Consider the following 24,387-nt stretch of genomic DNA (forward strand, 5'->3'; position numbering starts at 1 on the left):
TTTCCCCTCGTGGGAGAGTCTCGGACCAGCGGTCACTCCCTGCCTCGGAATAAAGAGGAAATTCTTCACTTTGAGGGTTGTAAGTCTTTGGAACTCCTTGCCACAGAGACCCGAGGGGTAGAGTCCTTGTGTATATTTAAGGCTGAGATAGATTCTTGATCTGTCAGGGAATCAAGGGTTACGAGAAAAGGGCAGGAAAATGGATGTGAGAAATATTGGATCAGCCATGGTCCTATTATACGGTGAAGCAGTCTCGAAGGACCAAGTGGTTAAATTGAAAATCAGGTCCAGAAAAGTAATAATCCCTGAGCCACAAGCAAATTGGCCCATGGTAAGTAAGATTGGAGAGTTGAATGCAGAACTCAAATACTCGTGTGTGTGTGTGTGTGTGTGTGGAATGGGTTTCAATTCATGGGGAGCTGGCTCCAGTACTGGGGAAAGAGCGCAATTGTGCCACTGGGAAGGCCTTAAACTGAACGAGACTGTAACGATCGTCCTGCTGAATCATATAACTAGAACTGTAGTGAGGGGTTGAAACTAGATAGTGGGGGAAGGGGAAGGTTCACATGAGGGGAGATTTGGAAAGTTAAACAGAAGGGACAATATAATAGTGCAGAATAGTGAGACAGGTAATGACTTCCAAATAATAGTGGCAGGAAAGTACAGTGTTCGAAGAAAAGGATGCACAAAAGAATAAAGTGAAAGTAGGGAAAAATCATAAAAAGATACATAACAAAAGGTTCTTATCTGAATGTGTGCAGCATTCACAACAAGGTGTATGAAAATGAGTATGATATGATGGCCCTTACAGAGATATAGTTGCAATGTGACCAAGTCAGAAGTCTTGAATATTCAATGGTGTTTCACATTTCTGAAAGATAGTGAGGTAGCTCTATCAGTAAAGAATTAGATTGTACAACAGTGAGAAATGATCTTGGTTCAGAAGATCAAAATGCAGAATCAGTTAGGGTGGTGATAAGGAATAGCAAAGGAAACATGTCACTATTGGGAGCAGTCTCCAGGTCTCGTTAAAAATTGCTACACAGTGGGACAGAGTATGGAACACATAACATACAATGCAGAAGGAGGCCATTCTGCCTATCGAGTCTGCACCAACCCACTTAAGCCCTCACTTCCAGTTTCCTCCCATAGTCCAAAGCAGTGCAAGTTAGGTGCATTGGCCGTGATAAATTGGCCTTAGTGCCCAAAAAAAGGTTACTGGGTTATGGGGATAGGGTGGAGGCATGGGCTTCGGTAGGGTGCTCTTTCCAAGGGCCGGTGCAGACTTGATGGGCTGAATGGCCTCCTTCTGCACAGTAAATTCTATGATTCTATTATTTGAGGGTTTATCTAGCAGGGTAGATAAAGGAGAATATGTAACTAAAAAGAAAGTGTTCTGGGCAGGATTAGCGGGGTAATTCCGGCAGTGCAAGGAACGACCCCCTATCTAACAACACTCTGTTTCCTTTTCGTGCCCCAGCAGGGAACACCCCCCTGAGGCAGCACTCAGCATCATTTCCTGCACTGAGGAGCTCCAGCGAGTCTAGCTCCTTTCTGACATTTTTAAATGGCATCCTGATTACTTGATCCCCACGTAACCCCCAGACCCCCACTCATCTATAAGGGGGTCTTTGACCCTCCCCCCCCCAGCCCACCTCACACGGGCAGCACACCCTGATGTGAGCAAAATGCCAGCCTGACACCTTAACATTGCCAGCCTTGGCACCCTGGTAGTGCCAATCTGGCACTCTGGTGGCATTGCTAAGTGGCACCAGCAGTGCCACCCTGCATAGAGACTGACCACCTGGGGGCCTCCGATTGCCTGGGAAACCTCCCCAGATGCCTTTCGGCCTTGTCCCCGCTTGTGGGGACCAGTACCAAATGGCGCATGCCTGGGGTCTCCTCGGTGAGGCCAATAAATATTGATTAGCCAGTAGATCCAGCGGCAGCATGACTAAGTGAGTTCCAATTTAATATTTTGAAGGCGGAGCTGGATAGGTTCTTGATCAGCAAATGGGTGAAAGGTTATCGGGGGGTTTGTGGGGAAATGGAGTTCAGGTTACAGTCAGACCAGCCGTGATCTTATTGAATGGCACAGCAGGCTCGAGGGAGCAAACAGCCAAGTCCGACTCGCATTATATATTTTTCCTTGTTCAGATCTGGATAATCACGCTTTGATAGGCTACTTGAAGGAATTACGAAAAGAGTTCACAGGATGAGAAACTTCAATGGCGAGGATAGATTGGAGAGAATTGGGAAGAGATGAGGTTTGATTATGGTGTTGAAAATCATGAGGGGTCCGGAGAGGGAGAAGCTGTTCCATTTGGTGCAAGGATCAGGAACAAGAGGACACAGATTTCAGATGATTAAATGAGATTTAACAGCATTTCACCTGCTTGAAATCACAAACAGAAAGGTCTAGTTTGCTGCTGGAGTTTCAGACAAGTCAGATTTTAAAATAATGCAGACTTTCAGACACTGGCGGAGTTCCGGGTTCACCACCTCACCTCCACCACCCTGCACTCCGATTGGTTGGCAGGGCGAGCCGCTCGCTCTGGGTCTTTCACTCCAATTGGTCGCCTGGGCCCTCTCCCGGTCCTCCCGTCCCGCCCACGCATGCACTCGGATTGGTGAAGGACTCAGCTGTAAGCGCGCGGTCCTCCAGTCCCGCCCGCTCATTCACTCCATTTGGTCGGCTGAGCCAGCATCTCCGCCTCCCGGTCCTCCAGTCCCGCCCACTCATTCACTCCGATTGGTCGGGGACCCAGCAACTCCCCCTCCGTCGTTCAGCCACGCCCTCTCATTCATTCCGATTGGGTCGGAGACTCAGCAACTCCCCCTCCGTCATTCAGCCACGCCCTCTCATTCACTCCGATTGGAGACCCATCAACTCCCGTGTTCCGTCATTAGGCCACGCCCTTGATATCCTATTGGTCGGGAGCTGACGGCAATCATCCTCCCGGCCGGGTAAACTGAGCATGCGCGATCGGACGATGCTGGTGGAGGAGGAGGTAAAATATCCGGTTGAAACTGGATTGAGACCAAACCGAGAGCGGAACCACAGGGTGGGGATCGCAGCCATCAGAACGGGATATTATGGTGCCGAGGAAATAGGAAGCCTTTGTAAATGGAGAAGAAACGGAGATTAGGTGTGTCTGCAAAAGGAGGTTAATGCAGACTGGCTCAGGGCGCGTGTGGTAAATGGAGGGAAAATGGAGACTGGGTGAGGGAGATTCTTGAAATGGAGATTGGGGCAGGGAGTATCTGGAAATGGAGAACAAGGAAAAGTACAGTAAGAAGTCTTACAACACCAGGTTAAAGTCCAACAGGTTGGTTTTGAATCACTAGCTTTCAGAGCGTCGCTCTTTCCTCAGGTGAATGACGAGGTAGGTTCCAGAAACATATATATAAACAAACTCAAAGATGCCAGGCAATGCTTTGAATGTGAGCATTAGCAGGTGATTAAGTCTTTACAGATCCAGAGAGAGGGGTTAAAGAGGTGTGAATTGTCTCAAGCCAGGACGGTTGGTAGGATTTCGCAAGCCCAGTCCAGATGGTGGGGAGGTGAATGTAATGCAACATGAATCCCAGGTCCCGGTTGAGACCGCACTTATGTGTGCGGAACATGGCTGTAAGTTTCTGCTCGGCGATTCTGTGTTGTTGAGCGTCCTGAAGGCTGCCTTGGAGAATGCTTACCCGGAGATAAGAGGCTGAATGCCCTTGACTGCTGAAGTGTTCCCTGACTGGAAGGGAACATTCCTGCCTGGCAATTGTCGTGTGATGTCCGTTCATTCGTTGTCGCAGCGTCTGCATGGTCTCGCCAATGTACCATGCTTCGGGACATCCTTTCCTGCAGTGTATGAGGTAGACAACGTTGGCCGAGTCACACGAGTATGTACCGCGTACCTGGTGGGTGGTGTTCTCACGTGTAATGGTGGTACCCATGTCAATGATCTGGCATGTCTTAGTGGGCAGCACGGTAGCATGGTGGTTAGCATAAATGCTTCACAGCTCCAGGGTCCCAGGTTCGATTCCCGGCTGGGTCACTGTGTGGAGTCTGCACGTCCTCCCCGTGTGTGCGTGGGTTTCCTCCGGGTGCTCCGGTTTCCTCCCACAGTCCAAAGATGTGCGGGTTAGGTGGATTGGCCATGCTAAATTGCCCGTAGTGTCCTAAAACGTAAGGTTAAGGAGGGGGGGGGAGGGGGGGGGGAGGGGGGGGGGGGGGGGTTGTTGGGTTACGGGTATAGGGTGGATACGTGGGTTTGAGTAGGGTGATCATTGCTCGGCACAACATCGAGGGCCGAAGGGCCTGTTCTGTGCTGTACTGTTCTATGTTCTATGTCTTGCAGAGGTTGCAATGGCAGGGTTGTGTGGTGTCCTGGTCGCTGTTCTGAAGGCTGGGTACAATGGTTTGTTTGAGGTTGCGCGGTTGTTTGAAGGCAAGTAGTAGGGGTGTGGGGATGACCTTGGCAAGATGTTCATCTTCATCGATGACGTGTTGAAGGCTGCGAAGATGATCTTATCGTTTCTCCGCTCTGGGGAAGTACAGGACGACCAAGGGTACGCTGTCGGTTGTGTCCCGTGTTTGTCTTCTGAGGAGGTCGGTGTGGTTTTTTGCTGTGGCGCATTGGAACTGTCGATCAGTGAGTCGAGCGCCATATCCTGTTTGTACGAGGGCAACTTTCAGGGTCTGTAGATGTCTATTGCGCTCCTCCTCGTCTGAGCAGATCCTGTGTATACGGATGGTATGTCCACCGGGGATGGCTTCTTTAATGTGTTTAGGGTGGAAGCTGGAGAAGTGGAGCATCGTGAGGTTATCCGTGGGCTTGAGGTAAAGCAAAGTGCTGAGGTGATCATCCTTGATGGTGATGAGTGTGTGCAAGAATACAACCGATTTTGGAGAGTATTCCATGGTGACTCTGATGGACCATCAGACTCCCCATGGACTACCCTCCAAAATCGCTTTACCGCAAGCCCATGGATAACCACGGAAGCCATCCCTCCTGGACAAGCTCTCCGTAGACACAGGATCTGCTCAGATGAGGAGGAGCGCAACAGACATCTATAGATGCTGAAAGATGCCGTCGTACGAACGGGATATGGCGCTCGACTCATCGATTGACAGTTCCAGCGCGCACAGCAAAAAACCGCACCGACCTCCTCAGAAGACAAACTGTAGAAGCCAACTATTTCTAAAACACCTAATATAGGTAAAAGATAACTATTTAGCGTAAATATTAAGCCTCAGTTTTAAATACCCATTTTAAATTAAGGATTTCAAAACTCATAACTGCAGTCATTGCAAAACACATAGTCAGCCCAATTCATTTTAAAACATACAGCTCACAAGAAAGCATGACACAGCTAAATTCATTTTCTCGAACACAACTTTTAAATACATAGTTTAGAAGAAACCGAGAAGCCTGATACATTTCTCCAAGGACAAGGGCTGAATTCATGACAAACAGCATTGCCTGACAAGATAACATGAAGGCTCCATTGTTATAATAGCTAAGCCAGCAGAAAACCAGTTTTTGCTGGCCTTGATAAAGCACAATATCGCATTCTTTAACAAACACAAGTATGCAGATACGAAACATATTAAAGATGGACGCTTGCTGTCAAACCAGATATGTTTGAGTCTAACCCAAACCAATTAGGATTATATTGGGGTGTGAGTAGATGGCTTAAGACAGATATGAAATAGTATAGCTGTAAGTTTTCATTCCGCCATTTTTTAGTTTTGGTTAGTTGGTTGGTGGTGTTGGTTTTTTTTTTATAAATAATTTTATTGAAATTTTTACAAAATACAAAATATGAACATCTTAACTCTATTAACGTACAACCGCGGTAACACCCCATAAACAATGCCCCCCAACTTCAAGAGCAACTTCAAACAAAAGGAAGAAACAAAAACAAAGAAAAAGAGAAAAGAACAAAAAACAAACAAAGGAGAGAGACCTGTCCACAAACCCTTGTGCACAGTTCTCCCTCCCCCCAATCCTTACCCCCCCTCCCCCCCCGGGTTGCTGCTGCTGTCGGCCTGTTTCCCTACCGTTCCGCCAGGAAGTCCAGAAAGGCTGCCACCGCCTGAAAAACCCTTGGACTGATCCCCTCAGGGCAAATTTCACCCTCTCCAATTTAATGAACCCCGTCATATCCGAGATCCAGGCCTCCACGCTTGGGGGCCTCGCATCCTTCCATTGGAGCAAGATCCTCCGCCGGGCTACTAGGGACGCAAAGGCTAGGACCCCAGCCTCTATCGCCTCCTGCACTCCCGGCTCCACTGCAACCCCAAAAATTGCGAGTCCCCAGCCTGGCTCGACCCTGGATCCCACCACCCTCGACACCGTCTTTGCTACCCCCTTCCAAAACTCCCCCAACGCTGGGCACGCCCAAAACATATGGGCGTGGTTCGCTGGGCTCCCCGAGCACCTAGCACACCTGTCCTCGCCCCCGAAAAACCTACTCATTCTTGTCCCAGTCATGTGGGCCCTATGCAGCACGTTGAACTGTATGAGGCTAAGCCTCACACAGGAAGAGGAGGAATTCACTCTCTCCAGGGCATCCGCCCACGTCCCCTCCTCAATCTCCTCCCCCAGCTCCTCTTCCCACTTCCCCTTCAGTTCCTCCACCGAGGCCTCGTCTACCTCCTGCATAACCCGGTATATGTCCGAGATCCTCCCTCCTCCGACCCACACCCCCGAGAGCACCCTATCCCGCACCCCTCGTGGGGGCAGCAAGGGGAACCCCTCCACCTACTGCCTGGCAAACGCCCTCACCTGGATGTACCCAAACGTCCCCTCTAACTCCCCCAAGCTCGCGAACCTCCCCTCCACAAACAGGTCCCTCAACCTCCTAACCCCTGCCCTGTGCCAGCCCAGAAATCCGCCATCAATGCTCCCTGGGGCGAACCGATGGTTCCCCCGTATCGGGGCCTCCATCGAGCCCCCCATTTCTCCCCTGTGCCGTCTCCATTGCCCCCAAATTTTGAGGGTAGCCGCCACCACTGGGCTCGTGGTATACCTCGTTGGAGGGAGCGGCAACGGCGCCGTTACTAGCGCTTCCAGGCTCGTGCCCACACAAGACGCCGCCTCCATCCTCTTCCACGCTGCCCCCTCCTCGTCCATTACCCACTTGTGCACCATCGCTGCGTTGGCCGCTCAGTAGTACCCACAGAGGTTGGGCAACGCCAGCCCCCCCTATCCCTGCCTCGTTCCAGGAACACTCTTCGAACCCTTGGAGTCCCATGCGCCCACACAAAACCCGTGATACTGCTGTTGACCCTCCTGAAAAAGGCCTTTGGGATAAAGATGGGGAGGCACTGGAACAAGAACAAAAACCTCGGGAGCACCGTCATCTTAACGGACTGCACCCTCCCCGCCAGTGACAGCGGTAACATATCCCACCTCTTAAACTCCTCCTCCATCTGCTCCACCAACCTTGTGAGGTTGAGCTTGTGCAGGGCCCCCCAACTCCCAGCCACCTGGACCCCTAGGTACCTGAAGCTCTTCCCTGCCCGCTTCAGTGGGAGCCTACCAATCCCCTCCTCTTGATCCCCCAGATGCACCACAAACACCTCGCTCTTGCCCAGGTTCAGCTTATACCCCGAGAAACCCCCGAATTCCCCAAGGATCCTCATCACCTCCGGCATCCCCCCCCCCACCGGGTCCGCCACATACAGCAGCAGGTCGTCCGCGTACAGTGACACTCGATGCTCCTCCCCACCCCGCACCATGCCCCTCCAGTTCCCTGACTCCCTCAATGCCATGGCCAGGGGCTCAATTGCCAACGCGAAGAGCAAGGGGGACAGGGGGCACCCCTGTCTCGTCCCCCGATGCAGCCGAAAGTACTCCGACCTCCTCCTATTCGTGGCTACACTTGCCATCGGGGCCTCGTAGAGCAGCCTCACCCACCGAATAAACCCCTCCCCAAACCCAAACCTCTCCAACACCTCCCACAAGTACTCCCACTCCACCCTATCGAAGGCCTTCTCCGCGTCCAACGCCACCACTATCTCCGCCTCCCCTTCCACCGCCGGCATCATAATGACATTGAGGAGTCTTCGTACATTTGTGTTCAGCTGCCTTCCCTTCACAAACCCCGTCTGGTCCTCGTGTATGACCCCGGCACACAATCATCTATTCTAGTGGCCAGGATCTTTGCCAGCAGCTTGGCATCGGCGTTCAGCAACGCAATCGGCCTATATGATCCACACTGCAGAGGGTCCTTGTCCCGCTTCAGGATCAAGGAAATCAGCGACATAGTTGGGGGCAAAGCCCCCCCCCCCCTCCCATGCCTCGTTAAAGGTCCGAACCAACAGGGGGCCCAACAGTTCCAAATACTTTTTATAAAATTCCGCCGGAAACCCGTCCGGCCCCGGCACCTTCCCCGACTGCATGCTCCCTATCCCTTTGACAACCTCTTCCAACTCGATCGGTGCCCCTAGTCCCTCCACCAGCTCCTCTTCCACCCTCGGGAAACGCAACCTGTCCAGGAAGCGCCCCATTCCACCGTCCTCCACCGGGGGCTCAGACCGGTACAGTTCCCCATAAAAGTCCCTGAAGACCCCATTGACCTCTACCCCCCTCCGCACCACCTTCCCAGCGCTATCCCTCACTCCACCAATCTCCCTGGCCGCATCTCGCTTCCGGAGCTGGTGCGCCAGCATCCTGCTCGCCTTCTCCCCGTGTTCATACACCGCCCCCTGTGCTTTCCTCCACTGGGCTTCCGCCTTTCTGGTCGTCAGTATGTCAAATCTGGCCTGTAGGCTACGCCTCTCCCCCAGCAATCCCTCCTCCGGGGTCTCCGTATACCTCCTATCCACCTGCATCATCTCCCCTATCAGTCTTTCCCTTTCCCTCTGCTCCCCCCTCTCCCTATGGGCTCGGATGGAGATCAATTCCCCCCTTATCACTGCCTTCAATGCCTCCCAGACCGAACCTCCCCGTTATCATTGGCCTCGAGGTATCTCTCAATACACCCCCGGACCCTCCCGGCCACCTCCTCCTCTGCCAGCAGCCCCACCTCCATGCGCCAGAGCGGACGTTGGTCCCTCTCTTCCCCCAGCCCGAGGTCCATCCAGTGCGGGGCATGGTCCGAAATGGCAATGGCAGAGTATTCCACTTCCTCCACCCTCGACACCAGCCCCCTGCTCAGGACAAAAAAGTCAATCCTCGAGTAGGCGTTATGTACATGGGAGAAAAACGAGTATTCCCTGGCCCTTGGCCTCTCAAACCTCCAAGGGTCCACCCACCCATCCCCTCAGCACCTTAGCCGCCGCCGACCTCCAACCCTTCCGGGACTTGGATCGTTCCAATGGGGGATCCAGCACAGTGTTAAAGTCTCCCCCCATGATCAGGCCCCCAACCTCCAGGTCCGGAATGCGGCTCAGCATACGCCGCATGAACCCCGCATCGTCCCAATTTGGGGCATAAACATTCACCAACACTACCCGCTCCCCCTGCAGCTTGCCACTCACCATCAGGTACCTCCCGCCACTGTCAGCCACCACCTTCAACACCTCAAACGACACCTTCTTCCCCACCAGGATCGCCACCCCTTTACTCTTCTCGTCCAGCCCTGAGTGGAATACCTGGCCCACCCACCCCTTTCTCAGCTGGACCTGGTCCACCACTCTCAGGTGTGTCTCCTGGAGCATGGCCACATCCGCCTTCAGTCCCTTCAGGTGCGCAACTACTCAGGCCCTTTTGACCGGCCCATTCAGCCACCTCACATTCCAGGTTATCAGCCAGATCCGAGGGCTCCCTGCCCCCTTCCCCTGCCGATTAGCCATGCCCGCGTCCCACGCTCTGCCAGTTTCCCACGGTGGCACCTCCCCCCCCCCCCCCCCCCCCCCCCCCCCCCAGCACTCCCTGCGTCCTCCAGCTCCTTCCTGACCGTTTCAGCAGCAACCCGGTAACCCCCCCCCCCCCCCCCCCCCCCCCCCAGGCTAGGACCCCTCCTAGCCGCGCCCCCCCCTCTACAGCACTCCCGTGAGCCAGCTATCTTCTGCTGACCCCGGCGGCTCCCGCCCTACTTTCGGCTCCTCCCAACGTGGGACTGCCCCTCCCCCATAGTGCCCATCAACCAGTCCACCCTCCCCCGCTCCTGCGCGGGAAAAGAAAACCCCGCCCCCTCCCTCTCCCAGCGCGGGGACCCCGCAGAAAGCCCGCACTTTCGCCCTGCCGGGCCCCGCCTCCTCCAGGGCCACTCCCATTGTCAGTCCCCCCCCCACCAGCTCCCCAAACACCCTGTTTACCCCTCAGTCCAAACCCGTCCACCCAACTCCTGCTAGAAAACCCATAAAGAAAACACCCGTACGGCATCACCCCACCCACCCTACGGCCACCCCACATCATACCCTAAATCCCGCAGATACACATACAGTATAAATAAATTCAGTATTCCACAGCATCCCCCATCCGGGGGACCCTCAGTTTGTGTCCAGTTTCTCGGCTTGCACGAAGGCCCACGCCTCCTCCGGGGACTCAAAATAGTGGTGCTGATCCTGGTAGGTGACCCACAGACGCGCCGGCTGCAGCATTCCAAACTTCACCTTCCGTCTGTGGAGCACCGCCTTCGTCCGGTTAAACCCGGCCCTCCGCCTCGCCACCTCCGCACTCCAGTCCTGGAAGATCCGCACCTCCGTGTTCTCTTATTTGCTGCTCCGCTCCTTCTTGGCCCACCGGAACACACACTCACGATCCACAAACCGGTGGAACCTTACCAACACCGCCCGCGGCGGCTCGTTCGGCTTGGGCCTCCTAGCCAGAATTCTGTGGGCCTCCTCCAACTCCAGGGGCCCCTGGAAGGACCCAGCCCCCATCAGCGTGTTCAGCATCATCACCACATAGGCCGCTAGGTCCGACCCCTCCAGCCCCTCCGTGAGGCCCAGGATCCGTAAATTCTTCCTCCTCGACCGGTTGTCCAACTCCTCCAACCGCTCCTGCCATCTTTTATGGAGCGCCTCGTGCACCTCCACCTTCCCCACCACGGCCACGACCTCGTCCTCCCTCTCGGCGGCTTGCTGCTGCAGCTCCCGGATCGCAGCCCCCTGGGCTGTCTGGGTCTCCATCAGTTCCCTGTTGGTTACCTTGATGGACTCCAGCAGCTCCACTTTCAGATCCTGGAAGAGGCTCAGCAGAGTCGTCTGGACCCACTTCTTCAGTTCTTCAAAACTTTCGCCGGCCGCCATTTTGTCCTGCGGGTCCCGATTTTTTTCAAAAGTTTTTCCTCCCGATTCTCTCCCTGCTCCGCTCCTGGTCTGCACCATGGGACCTCTGGGGAAACTCCTGGCCTCTTCCCCCGTCGGGATTTGCCTCTTAAGCTCCGTTGGGGGCCTTTAAAAAAGCCCCGAAGTCCATTTTTTTCAGGAGCCTCCACACGTGCGGCTCAGCTGGTCATTGCCGCTACCGGACGTCTCGTCGGTGGTGTTGGTTTGAAGCTGAAGATTATCTGGATTTCTTTCTCTCTTTTGAATCATCTATACTTTGATCTGAATTATTCACTATCTCCCTGTATTCATATTTCATTTTCAGACTTTGACTTTAAAAGTTATTGTCGAGCTGTTTGCCTAAGCAAGTAAAATTGTATCTGTGATTGTTTGAAAGTTCACTTGTCTACAAATTGCCTCTTTGGGAGCCATATGATGATTGGACTTTAAAATGAATCAATAGAAGGCAAATAAAACAATTCTTATTTGCACCTGACAAATTTTAACTCAAATTTCTACTGAGTTCCAGTAATCGCAAAGTGCTGCTGGTAACCAAATGGTTAAATCCTTCACAAACACAGGACACAACCGACAGAGTACCCTTGGTCGTCCAGTACTTCCCCGGAGCGGAGAAACTATGACATCTTCTTTGCAGCCTTCAACTCGTCATCGATGAAGTTGAACATCTTGTCAAGGTCATCCCCACACCACTACTTGCCTTCAAACAACCGCACAACCTCAAACAAAGCGTTGTCCAAGGCGGCCTTCAGGACGCGCAAGAAGGCAAAATAGCCGAGCAGAAACTCATAGCCAAATTCCGCACACATGAGTGAGGCCTCAACCGGGGCCTTGGATTCATGTCACATTACATTCACCCCCCCACCATCTGGCCTGGGCTTGGGAAATCCAACCAACTGTCCTGGCTTTGAGAAAATTCACAACTCTTTAACCTGGAGTTACCCCTATCTCTGGATCTGTAAAGACTTAATTACAGGCAAATGCTCGCATTCTAAGCATTGTCTGGCATCTTTGACTTATATATATATGTTTCTGGAACCTACCTTCATTCACCTGAGGAAAGCTCGTGTTTGAAACAAACCTGTTGGACTTTAACCTGGTGTTGTAAGACTTCTTACTGTGCTCACCCCAGTCCAACGCCGGTAACTCCACCCCAAAGAAAAGTACAGCACAGAAACAGGGCCTTCGGCCCTTCAAGCCTAGCCTGACCATGCTGCCCATCTAACCTAAAACCTTTCACACTTCCGGGGTCCGTATTCCTCTATTCCCATCTATTCATGTATTTGTCAAGACGCCCCTTAAGCATCACTATCGTTCCTGCTTCCACCACCTCTGACAGTGAGTTCCAGGCACCCACTACCCTCTGTGCGTAAAAAAAACTTCCCTCGCACATCTCTAAACTTTACCCCTCGCACCTTAAACCTATGCCCCTGAATAATTGACTCTTCCACCCTGGGAAAAAGCTTCTGACTATCCACTCTGTCCATGCCTCTCATAAGTTTGGAGACTTCGATCAGGTTGCCCATCAACCTCCGTTATTCCAGCGAGAACAAATTGAGTTTATTCAACCGCTCCTTATAGCTAATGTCTTTCATACCAGGCAAAATCTTGGTAAACCTTTTCTGTACTGAATGAATCACTAAGGTTCTCTACTGCTGCATCATGACTTGCAATTTTTATACTCCGTGTCCTGGCCGATGAAGGCAAGCATGCCATATGCCTTCTTGACTACCTTCTTCACCTGCGTTATCACTTTCAGTGACTTGTAAACTCAGATTTCTCTGCCTGTCAATGCTCTTAAGGGTTCCTCATTTACTATATATTTGATACTTATATTAGACATTTCAAAATGCATTACCTCACATTTGACTGCATTAAACTCCCATCTGCCATCTCTCCGCCCAAGTCTCCAACCAATCTATATCCTGCTGCATCCTCTGGCAGTCCTCATCACTATCCGCCATTCCACAAACCTTTGTGTCGTCCGCAAACTTACTAATCAGACCAGTTACATTTTCCACCAAATCATTTATATATACTACAAACCGCAAAGGTCCCAGCACTGATCCCTGTGAAATATCACCAGTCACAGCTCTCCATTCAAAATGCACCCGTCTATTGCTACCCTCTGTCTTCTATGACCTAGCTAGTTCTGTATCATTCTTGCCAACTCACCTGATCTCATGTGACTCCACCTTCTGTACCAGTCTGCCAGAGGGACCTTGTCAAAGGTCCATGTAGACGACATCTACTGCCCTACCTTCTTCAATTATCTTTGTCATTTCCTCAGAAAACGCGATCAAGTTAGTGAGACACAATGACCCCTTCATAAAACCATTCTGCCTTTCGCTGATATGTCCATTTGTTTCCAAATGGGAGTAAATCCTGTCCCGAAGAACCCTCTCCAATAATTTCCCTACTATTGACGTAAGGAACAACATTACTATTCTCCAGTCCATAAAGTAATCTTTATTGTCACAAATAGGCTTACATTAACAATGCAATGAAGTTGCTGTGAAAAGCCCCTAGGCGCCACGTTCGGGTACACAGAGGGAGAATTCAGAATGTCCAAACTACCGAACAAGGATGCCTTTCGGGACCTGTGGGAGGAAACTGGAGCACCCGGAGGAAACCCACGCAGATACAGGGAGAACATGCAGACTCCGTGCAAACAGTGAACCAAGCCAGGAATTGAACCTGAGACCCTGAAGCTGTAAAGCAACAGTGCTGACCACTGTGCTACCGTGCCACCCAGGCTACAAAGATTTCTGTCAAGGCCCCAACAATTTCCTCCCTTGCCTCCCTCAGTATTCTGGAGTAGATCCCATCAGGCCCTGGTTCTTATCTACCTTAATGTTTTTCAAGATGCCCATCATCTCCTCCTCTTTGATCTCAATGTGACCCAGACGATCTGCACACCCTTCCCCAGACAGATCATCCACCAATTCCTTCTCTTTGGTCAATACTAACGTATAGTACTCATTTTGTACCTCGCCCATTTCCTCTGGCTCCATGCATAGATTCCCGCATCTTTGAGTGGGTCAACCGTTTCCCTGGCTAACCTCTTGCTGTTTATATATGTATAAAAAGCCTTGGGGCTTTCCTTAATCCAATTACTTTTCGTGACTCCTTTTAGCCCTCCTGACTGCTTGCTTAACTTCCTTCCCACTTTCCTTATATTCCTCATGGGCGTCGTCTGTTCCCAGCCTTCTAGCCCTTTCAAATGCTTCCTTTTTCTCTTGGACTAGGCTCACAATATCCCTCACTATCCAAGAAGTAATAGTGACTGGGTTAGGGAGCGTGTGTAAAATGAGAAATTGATACTGAGCAAGGGAGCATCTGTAACTGGAGGAGAAAGGGAGATTAAGGCAGGGATTGTCCTCTAAATTCAGGGGGAATGGAGGGCCGGTAAATGGAAGGAAAATGCAGATTGGGTCAGGGAGCATCTATAAATGGATCAGACATGCAGATTTAGGGAGCTTCTGGAAATGGAGGAGTAATGGACACTGGGTCAGGGAGTGTCTGTAAATGGATGGGAAATGGAGACTGGGTTAGGGATTTCTGTCGATGGAGGGTGAATGGAGACTGGCTCAGGGAGTGCCTGTAAATGGAAACTGGGCCAGGGAGTGTCTGCCAATAGAGACTGGGCCAGGAAATGTCAGTAAATGGAGGAACAATTGGTGTCGGGGCAGGGAGTTTCTCAATGTAGGGGGAATGGAGACTGAGTCAGGGAATGTCTAAATGGAGGAGAAATAAAGATTGGGTTATGAGCATCTTTAAATGGTGGGGAAATGGAGACTGGGTCATGGATCACAGAATCACAGAATAATACATTGAGAAGATGCCCTTCGGCCCATCGAATCTGCACGGACACATAATAAACACTCGATCTGCCCACCTAATCCCATTTGCCAACATTTGCCGCATAGCCTTGAATGTTATGTTGTGCCAAATGTTCAATCCAGGTGCTTTTTAAAGGATGTGACAACCAGCCTCTACCACCCTCCCAGACAGTGCAGTCCAGACCATCACCACCCTCTGATAAAAAGATTTGTCCTCAAATCCTGTCCTGTCCCTCCCCTTAATTTTGTGTCCCCTCAACTAAGGGGAACAGCTGCCCCCTCTCCACCCTGTCCAGGCCCCTCAATCTTGCACACCTCGTTCAGGTCACCCCTCAGTCTTCTCTGCTCCAGCGAAAACAACCGCAGCCTATCCAACCTCTCTTCATAACTTACATGTTCCATCCCAGGCAACATAGGGGCTGGTTCAGCACAGTGGGCTAAACAGCTGGCTTGTAAAGTTCAATTCCCGTTCCGGCCTCTCCAAACAGGCGCCGGAATGTGGCGACTAGGGGCTTTTCATAGTCACTTCATTGAAGCCTACTTGTGACAATAAGCTATTATTATTTATTATTATTATTCTGGTGAATCGCCTCTGCTCCCCCTCCAGTGCAATCACATCCTTCCTATAATGTGGCGACCAGAATTGCAACTGTATTCCAGCTGTGGCCTCACCAAGGTTCTACGCAACTCCAAAATGACCTTCCTGCTTTTGTAATCTATGCCTCGATTGATAAAGGCAGGTGTCCCATATGCCTTTTTCACCACCCTATTAACCTGTCCTTCTGCCTTCAGAGACCTATAGACAGACATGCCAACGTCGCTTTGTTCCTTGAAACCTATCACTGTCCTGCCATTTGTTAAATACGTCCTTGTCACATTACTCCTTCCAAAGTGTATCACCTCACACTTCTCAGTTAAATTCCACCTGCCACTTTTCTGTCCATTTGACCATCCTGTCTCTCTCTTTCTGTAACCCAAGACACTCAACCTCACTGTTCGCCACCCAGCCAATCTTTGTGTCATCCGCAAACGTACTGATCCTACCCCCCCCCCCCCCCCCCCCCCCCCACACACACACACACCTCACATAGTCATCTATGTTGTTCATGTAAATGACAAACAGTAGGGGGCACAGCACAGATCCCTGTGGTACGTCACAGGACACTGGCCTCCAGTCACTAAAACAGTCGTCTATCATAAGACCATAAGACATAGGAGCAGAATTAGGCCACTCGGCCCATCAAGTGTGCTCCGCCATTCAATCATGGCTGATATTTTTCTCGTCCCCATTCTCCTGCCTTCTCCCCATAACCCCTGATCCCCTCATTAATCAAGAACCTATCTGTCTCTGTCCAAAAGACACTCAGTGATTTGGCCTCCACTGCCTTTTGCGGCAAAGAGTTCCACAGATTCACCACCCTCTGGCGGAAGAAATTCCTCCTCATCTCTGTTTTAAAGGATCGTCCCTTTCGTCTGAGATTGTGTCCTCTGGTTCTAGTTTTTCCTACTAGTGGAAACATCCTCTCTATGTCCACTCTATCCAGGCCTCGCAGTACCCTGTAAGTTTCAATAAGATCTCCCCCTCATCCTTCTAAACTCCAACGAGTACAGACCCAGAGTCCTCAACCCTCCCTCATATGGCAAGCTCTTCATTCCAGGGATCATTCTTGTGAACCTCCTCTCGACTCTTTCCAAGGCCAGCACAACCTTCCTTAGATAAGTGGCCCAAAACTGCTCACAATACTCTAAATCGGGTCTGACCAGAGGCTTATATAGCCTCAGAAGTACATCCCTGGTCTTGTATTCTAGCCCCCTCGACATGAATGCCTTCCTAACTGCCCACTGAGCCTGCACGTTAACCTTAAGAGAATCGTGAACAAGAACTCCCATGAGCCTTTGTGCTTCTGATTTCCTCAGCATTTCTCTGTTTAGAAAATAGTCTATGCCTCCATTTCTCCTTCCAAAGTGCATAACCTCACACTTTTCTACATTGTATTCCATCTGCCATTTCTTTGCCCACTCTCCCAGCCTATGCAAGTCCTTCTGCAGCCCGCTTGCTTCCTCAATACTCCCTGTCCTACAGATCCCTGTATCATCTGCAACAGTGTCTTCAGTTCCTTCTTCCACATCATTAATGTATATTGTGAAAAGTTGTTGTCCCAGCACAGTCCCCTGAGGCACACCACTAGTCACCGGCTGCCATCTGAAAAAAGATCCCTTTATCCCCACTCTCAGCCTTCTGCCAGTCAGCCAATCCTCAATCCATGCCAGGATCTTACCCTTAACACCATGGGCTCTTAACTTATTTAACAGTTTCCTATGCGGCACCTTGTCAAAGGCCTTCTGGAAATCTAAATAAATCACATCCACTGGTTCTCCTTTGTCTAAATTCCTTGTTCCTTCCTCAAAGAACTCAAACAGATTTGCCAGACATAACCTCACCTCTGTCTCCTACAGATAAATCAATTTTGAATCCACCTTATCAAGTTACCCTGTGTCCCTTGTGCATTTGTTTCTTTATAAGCCTCCCATGTGGGACCTTGTCAAAGGCTTTACCGAGATCCATGTAAACCACGTCAACTGCACCTTAAATGGAGGTGAGGTCAAGGTGCATCTGTAAATGGAGGTAGAATGGGGACTGGGACAGGGAGCGTCCATAAATGGGGGAAAAATTGCGTTTGGAGCGTGTGTAAATGAAGGAGAAATGAACGTCAGGTCAGGGGGCATCTGTAAATGGAGGTAGAATGGGTTCTGGATCAGGGAGCACCTGTTAATGGAGGAGAAACGGCGACTAGAGCAGGGAGCATCTGTCACATGGAGACTGGACAGGTGTGTCTGTAACTGGAGGTAGAATGGAATCTGGGTATGGGCGCACCTAGAAATGAAGGAGAATGGAGACTCGTCATATATCCTATCTGCAGTGTGAGGTTCCTGCTTCAGAATTAATAAACTGTCCACATAAATTCGCAATATCTAGGGAACCTGAGAATATGGAACTAAAATCGCCCAGAATCAGCACACACAAATGTCCGTTCTGAATTTCTGTCCCGTACTGACAGTGATGGCTTTTGTGAACTCCTTTTTACAGGGTATTAGAAGGGCAGAATTGGCTGCCATATAAGTCGAACCAACCATACCTGCAAGATCGCGACAGAATCACTCGATTCGTCAGGACATGAATATCATCAACTTTGAACATGGAAGGAGAAATGTTTGTCGGTTATGTCTGTGGGAAAACATTTCAAACATCAGTGTGACTGGAAAAGCACCGAGACACACACACACACCCGAGTGGGAGTGTTCCAGTGAGCTGACTGTGGAAAGAGCTTTAACCAGTTACACAGCTTGAAAGAAAATTGCAACATTCACAGCGAGAGAGTCCGCCCACCTCTTCTGTGTGTGGACGACGCTTCAGATGATCGTCCGACCTGGAGCAACACAAAAGAGACATGGAGAAACCCTGTCAATGCTCTGATTGCGGGAAGGGTTACAGATACCCATCCCAGCTGGAGATTCACCGGCGCAGTCACACCGGGGAGAGGCCGTTCACCTGCGCCATGTGCGGGAAGGGTTTCGCTGGTACCTCCGGCCTGCGATTACACCAACGGGTTCACACGGACGAGAGGCCATTTGGTTGCCCACACTGCGGGAAGAGGTTCAGGCAGTCGCCTACCCTCGTCGAGCACCAGCGGGTTCACACCGGGGAGAGACCTTTCGCCTGCGCCGTGTGTGGGAAGCGATTCACCTCCTCGTCCCACCTCACCACACACAAGAGGGTCCACACCGGGGAGCGGCCCTTTGTTTGCTCAGTATGCGGGAAAGGATTCACCTCCTCCTCCAGCCTTCTGCGACACCAGGCCATCCACACGGAGGAACGGCCCTTCACCTGCCCCACCTGTGGCAAGGGGTTCACCCGCTCGTCCCACCTGCTGACGCACCAGCGGGTCCACACTGGCGAGAGACCGTTCACCTGCTCCATGTGCGGAAAAGGATACATCTGCTCGTCCCACCTCACTGCGCACCGCATTGTTCACTCAGACAAGAGACCTTTCAAATGCACTGAGTGTGAGAAGAACTTTAAGAGCACAAAGGATTTATTGGCCCACCAACGTACCCACTCCGGGGAGAGGCCGTTCACCTGCCCGGATTGCGGAAAGGGGTACATTTGGTTGTCCCAGCTCACGGTGCACCAGCTCGTCCACACTGATGAGAGGCCTTTTAACTGCAGCGAGTGTGAGAAGAGCTTTAAGAGCACACGCGATTTGATGGCACACCAGCGCACTCACACGGGGGAGAAGCCGTTTGCCTGTGCCGTGTGCGGGAAGACCTATGTTTGTTCGTCTCAGCTCACCGTGCACCAGCTCGTCCACACCGACAAGAGGCCTTTCAAGTGCACCGAGTGTGGGAAGAGCTTCAAGAGCACATGGGACCTGCTAACGCACCAGCGCATCCACACCGGGGAGCGACCATACAGCTGCCCCATCTGCGACAAGCGATTCACTTGTTCATCACATCTGATAGCGCACCAGCGCGTTCATAAGTGATTGCACAGCATTGACTTTGTGAATTATGACTGCATTTGCGTAGCCCCCTTCACTGTAGTCTCCCCAGGGGCATTTGTGTAGCCCCCTGCAACGGAGTCTTCCCAGTGGCATTTGCGTAGCCCCTTTAAACATCTGCCAGGGCATTTTCAAATATTTGATGGTGAATAACAAGAGGAGCTAATGAAGGGGACTACGTGACCAAAGCCAGTTTGAAGGGACACGCAACAGGTTCATACATAGGAACGTACATAGAAAATAGGAACAGGAGGAGGCCATTCAGCCCTTCGTGCCTGCTCCACCATTCATAATGATCATGGCTGATGATCAAGTTCAATATCCTGATCGCACATTCCCCCCCAAACCCCCCCCCCCAAACCCATATCCTTAGCCCCAAGAGCTATATTTCGATCCTTCTTGAAATTTCACATTTTGGCCTCAACTAGTTTCTGTGGTGGTGAAATTCTACAGATTCACCACTCTCTGGGTGAAGACATTTCTCATCAGTCCGAAAATGTTGACCCCTTAACCTCAAACTCTGACCCCTAGTTCTGGATTCCCTCACCATATGGAACATTCTTTCTGAATCTACCCTTCTAATCCTGTTAGAATTTTATACGTTTCTATGAGATACACTCTCACTCTTCCAAACTCCAATGAATATAATCCTAACTGACTTAGTCTTGCCTCATATGAAAGCCCCATCATCACAGGAATCAGCCTGGTAAACCATCGCTACACTCCATAGCAAATACATTCTTCCTCAGATAAGGACACCAAAACTGCACACAATACTCCAGGTGTGGCCTCACCAATGCCCTATACAATTGTAGTAAAACATCCTTATTCCTAGGCGGCACGGTTGCACAGTAGATAGCACTGCAGCATCATGGCGCCGTGGACCCGGGTTCGATCCTAGCCCTGGGTCACTGTCCATGTGGAGTTTGCACATTCTCCCCATGTCTGCGTGGGTCTGACCCCCACAACCCAAAGATAGGTGGATTGGCCACGCTAAATTGACCTGTAGTTGGAAAAGAAAGAATTGGGCACTTTGCATTTATTTTTTAAAAAGCATCCCTATACTCAAATCCTCTTGCGATGAAGGCCAACATACCATTTGCCTTCTTTACTGTCTGCTGTACCTGCGTTCTTACTTTCAGCGACTGATGCACGAGGACATGAAGGCTTCGCTAAGTATCCACCTCTCTCAATTTACACCAGATAATAATCTACCTTCCTATTTTTGCTCCCAAAGCGGATAACCTCACATTTATCCACATTAAACTGCATCTGCCATGCATGTGCCCACTCACTCAGCCAGTCCAAATCCCGCGGAAGCAACTTTGCATCCTCCTCAAAGCTCAACCTCCCATCTAACTATATATCATCTACAAATTTGAAGATAATACATTATCATCCCTCGTCTAAATCAATCATATATAATGTGAATAGTTGCAGTCCCAGCACAGACCCCTTTGATATCCCACTAGTCACTGCCTGCCAATCAGAAAAAGACCGATTTAATCCAACCTTTTGCTTTCTATCCATATCGACACTACCCGCAATCCCATGTACTTTAACTTTACATAGTAACCTGCTATGTGAGACCTTGTCGAAAGCCTTCTGAAAGTGTAAATAAACTACACCCACCGGTTCTCCCTGGTCAACTCTACTAGTTACATCTTCAGAGAATCCTAGTAGATTTGTCAAGCATGATTTATTTCCCTTTCGTAAATCCATGCTGATCTTGTTTGATTATACCACTGCGTTCCAAATGCTGTGATATGAAACCCTTGATAATCACCTTCTCTACTACTGAAGTTAGGCTCCCTGGTCTAAAGTTTCTCTGTACCTCTCTTTTTGAATAGCGGGGTTATATTTGCTACCCTCCAATCTGTAGGAGCCCAAAGAGCTTGAAAAATGACCAGGCAGTGGGCAATCAAGGATGTCGGACCATCCGCCCCTCAATCGCGGCTATATTTGCAGCCGAATGTCTCTGGAGCGGGTGCACATTGGTGTCTGCCAGCACCATCAATCCCTTCCATGCCCTATGGGCACCATGGGGATCGGGCTGCTGTATTAACCCCTTTAATCATATTTTTTTTTTTTTTTTTTTATTTTTTTTTTTTTTTATAAATTTAGATTACCCAATTATTTTTTCTAATTAAGGGGCAATTTAGCGTGGCCAATCCACCTACTCTGCACATTTTGTTGGGTTGTGGGGGCGAAACCCACGCAGACACGGGAAGAATGTGCAAACTCCACACGGACAGTGACCCAGAGCCGGGATCGAACCTGGGACCTCAGCGCCGTGAGGCGGTTGTGCTAACCACTAGGCCACCGTGCTGCCCTAATCATATTTTGATTTGATGTTTCCTTTGCAATTTGCTTTTTCTTTGTTTGATACAGTACCCTTTTAAGGGGCTGCTCTTTTAACATGTCCTTCAGTTTATTTGATTTAGCTGAACTGGTTTTTCGTTTTGGCTCCAAAGGAGTATACAAATAAATCCGCTCAATAAATATATTGACAAGTGAACAGATCATAGCACAATACTCCTTACTGCATATCGTGAGGAGAGAGCTATCGAATCATTAGGGCACAGTTGGATCTGCAACTTGAGGATAGGCCGGTGATCCATGATTGTGGAATGGGCAATAAATGCTGGCCCACCCAATGACCCTCGTGTCATGTGAAATAACATAAAAAGGAAAAGTCAGTGATCATAATGAGGTTTGAGCTATTTGGTCGATGGTTCAAAAGTGTTAACATATCAGTGACCAAAGATATTACTCGTAATCGCACTAGTTAATAATCTGTAACTTTGTCCCTGCTGTTTATCAATACTCATAGTGTGGTTGGAAATAGTGAATGAGAAGTAAGACAAGGACCAACGTAAATAATATTTTTAAGGGTGGGGCGTTGTGGTGGAGGCTAATTTTGAAGAGATGAGAATTTATTCAGAGAAAAGAAACTGGCCGGTGGGGGGGGGGGGGGGGGGGGGGTGGAGTGGGAGAAACAAAACATGATTAGTCCAGCTGTATAAAGCTTTTTGAATTATTTGCGGAAGCAACAGAGGTGCAGACAAGAGTAATGAAATAGATGTAATATATTGAGGGTTTGTTTGTGAGGACTGTCATAAAAACTGCTGCATGATCGACTCATGATTCACATCAGAGCACGTGGGCCAGATGAAAATGACTATTTACAGCGATGACATGGAGGATGAAATCGCAAGAACAATTTCAAAATTTGTGGACGTACGAAATCAGAGACACGATGCATACTAGGAGACTACGCAAAGTTCAAGGAAGTATCAATAAACTTGTAGAACAAGCATGCTAATTGTGATTGGATTTCCATATGTTTAAATGTGCATTTGTTTTGGGTAGAACGAGGAGGCCATGTATCCCTGAAGGATCTTTGGGACCTCACTTAGTTAACTAACCTGTTAGAGGGGTAGAGTTCAGCTGACTGAAACCGTCAAACTGATTGGTCAAGAGATTGTAAATTGGGAACCGTCATTTTGAACTGGAAGAACGTCTGAAAAGAAAATGGACTAAAAATACACAGTGCTGTTGGACATCATCAGTCTGTGTAATCACAGGAAAGAGAGAACAGGAAATAACTGAGGGGTTTATCATTCTCAGCGAGACAGTCTAAGGGATCTGTAGGAATTGAACCATGAAGAATGTGACGCAGGGAACCTGGGGATTATTAACCTCTACAGGATTTACGTCAATGAGTTAAACCCGTGTTCATGATGCAGAGAAATTTCCCATTCTGAGTTGCGAATTGCAATACTAATTGTAAGGTTGCGTGTATCTGTAAATATGTGCTGTTCTGATGTTAATAAAACCATTAGGTAGCAGAGGTTGGTCTTGTTTGGCCTCATCACCTTAGAGTCAAGAGAGTTAAAAACAAATATTTTACAGAGGAGAAGCTCTGATAGGAAGTGCCCAATGGGCAAAATAGGCCTCTGCTTTTGAGGAAGAGAGTTCCGAAGAATCACAGATCTCAGAGAAAAACAAATTCTGAGCGCTGCCAAAAATTTATTTTTAAACAGTAACCCCTAGTTACAGATTCCCCCACATCCATCCTGTCAAGGCTCCTCAGGATCTTACATGTTTTAATCCAAGTTGCTTCTTACTCTTCTAATCTCCACTGAGGGCAGCACGGTAGCATGGTGGTTAGCATAAATGCTTCACAGCTCCAGGGTCCCAGGTTCGATTCCCGGCTGGGTCACTGTCTGTGCGGAGTCTGCACGTCCTCCCCGTGTGTGCGTGGGTTTCCTCCGGGCGCTCCGGTTTCCTCCCACAGTCCAAAGATGTGCGGGTTAGGTGGATTGGCCATGCTAAATTGCCCGTAGTGTCCTAAAAAGTAAGGTATGGGGGGGTTGTTGGGTTACGGGTATAGGGTGGATACGTGGGTTTGAGTAGGGTGATCATTGCTCGGCACAACATCGAGGGCTGAAGGGCCTGTTCTGTGCTGTACTGTTCTATGTTCTAAACCTCACCTGTCCAACTTTTAAAAGACCATTCTATGCTTGTCCTTTTAGTAGCACAGAGACCAGACATGTGTGCAGGGTCCTACACAAATTAAACATAATTTCATTATTCCTGAATTCTCTATCCCCAAGGTATCAATCCGTTATTTGTTTGCATTTTTAACAGTTTTAATGATTTGTTCAGCTGTATCTCCAGATGTCCAGACCTCTACCTCATTCCATTTCTTATTTTCTAAAGTGCAGTACCAGACTACATCACATCATAT

The 24,387-nt window shown here is 49.8% G+C and overlaps 1 protein-coding gene across 2 annotated transcripts; it reads left to right on the forward strand.

Moving 5' to 3' along the window:
• Positions 1 to 2,958: 2,958 nt before the first annotated feature.
• Positions 2,959 to 19,977, forward strand: LOC119952177 (zinc finger protein 235-like). 2 transcript variants are annotated; one of them, XM_038775779.1, is made up of 2 exons: positions 2,959 to 3,011; positions 18,164 to 19,977. In XM_038775779.1, the coding sequence occupies exon 2, from the start codon at positions 18,525 to 18,527 to the stop codon at positions 19,617 to 19,619; it is 1,095 nt and encodes a 364-aa protein (XP_038631707.1). In that variant the 5' UTR covers positions 2,959 to 3,011; positions 18,164 to 18,524; the 3' UTR covers positions 19,620 to 19,977. The 2 variants fall into 2 exon arrangements, with proteins under 2 accessions (XP_038631707.1, XP_038631706.1); XM_038775778.1 differs by having other exon boundaries at positions 2,973 to 3,149.
• The last annotated feature ends 4,410 nt before the right edge of the window (positions 19,978 to 24,387 follow it).

The sequence above is a fragment of the Scyliorhinus canicula genome, chromosome 17 (assembly GCF_902713615.1).
Source record: "Scyliorhinus canicula chromosome 17, sScyCan1.1, whole genome shotgun sequence".
NCBI lineage: Eukaryota > Metazoa > Chordata > Chondrichthyes > Carcharhiniformes > Scyliorhinidae > Scyliorhinus > Scyliorhinus canicula.

Bases quoted from the DNA above. Each gene is read 5' to 3' on its own strand.
- LOC119952177 (XM_038775779.1), top strand. From the start codon at position 18,525: ATGGAGAAACCCTGTCAATGCTCTGATTGCGGGAAGGGTTACAGATAC.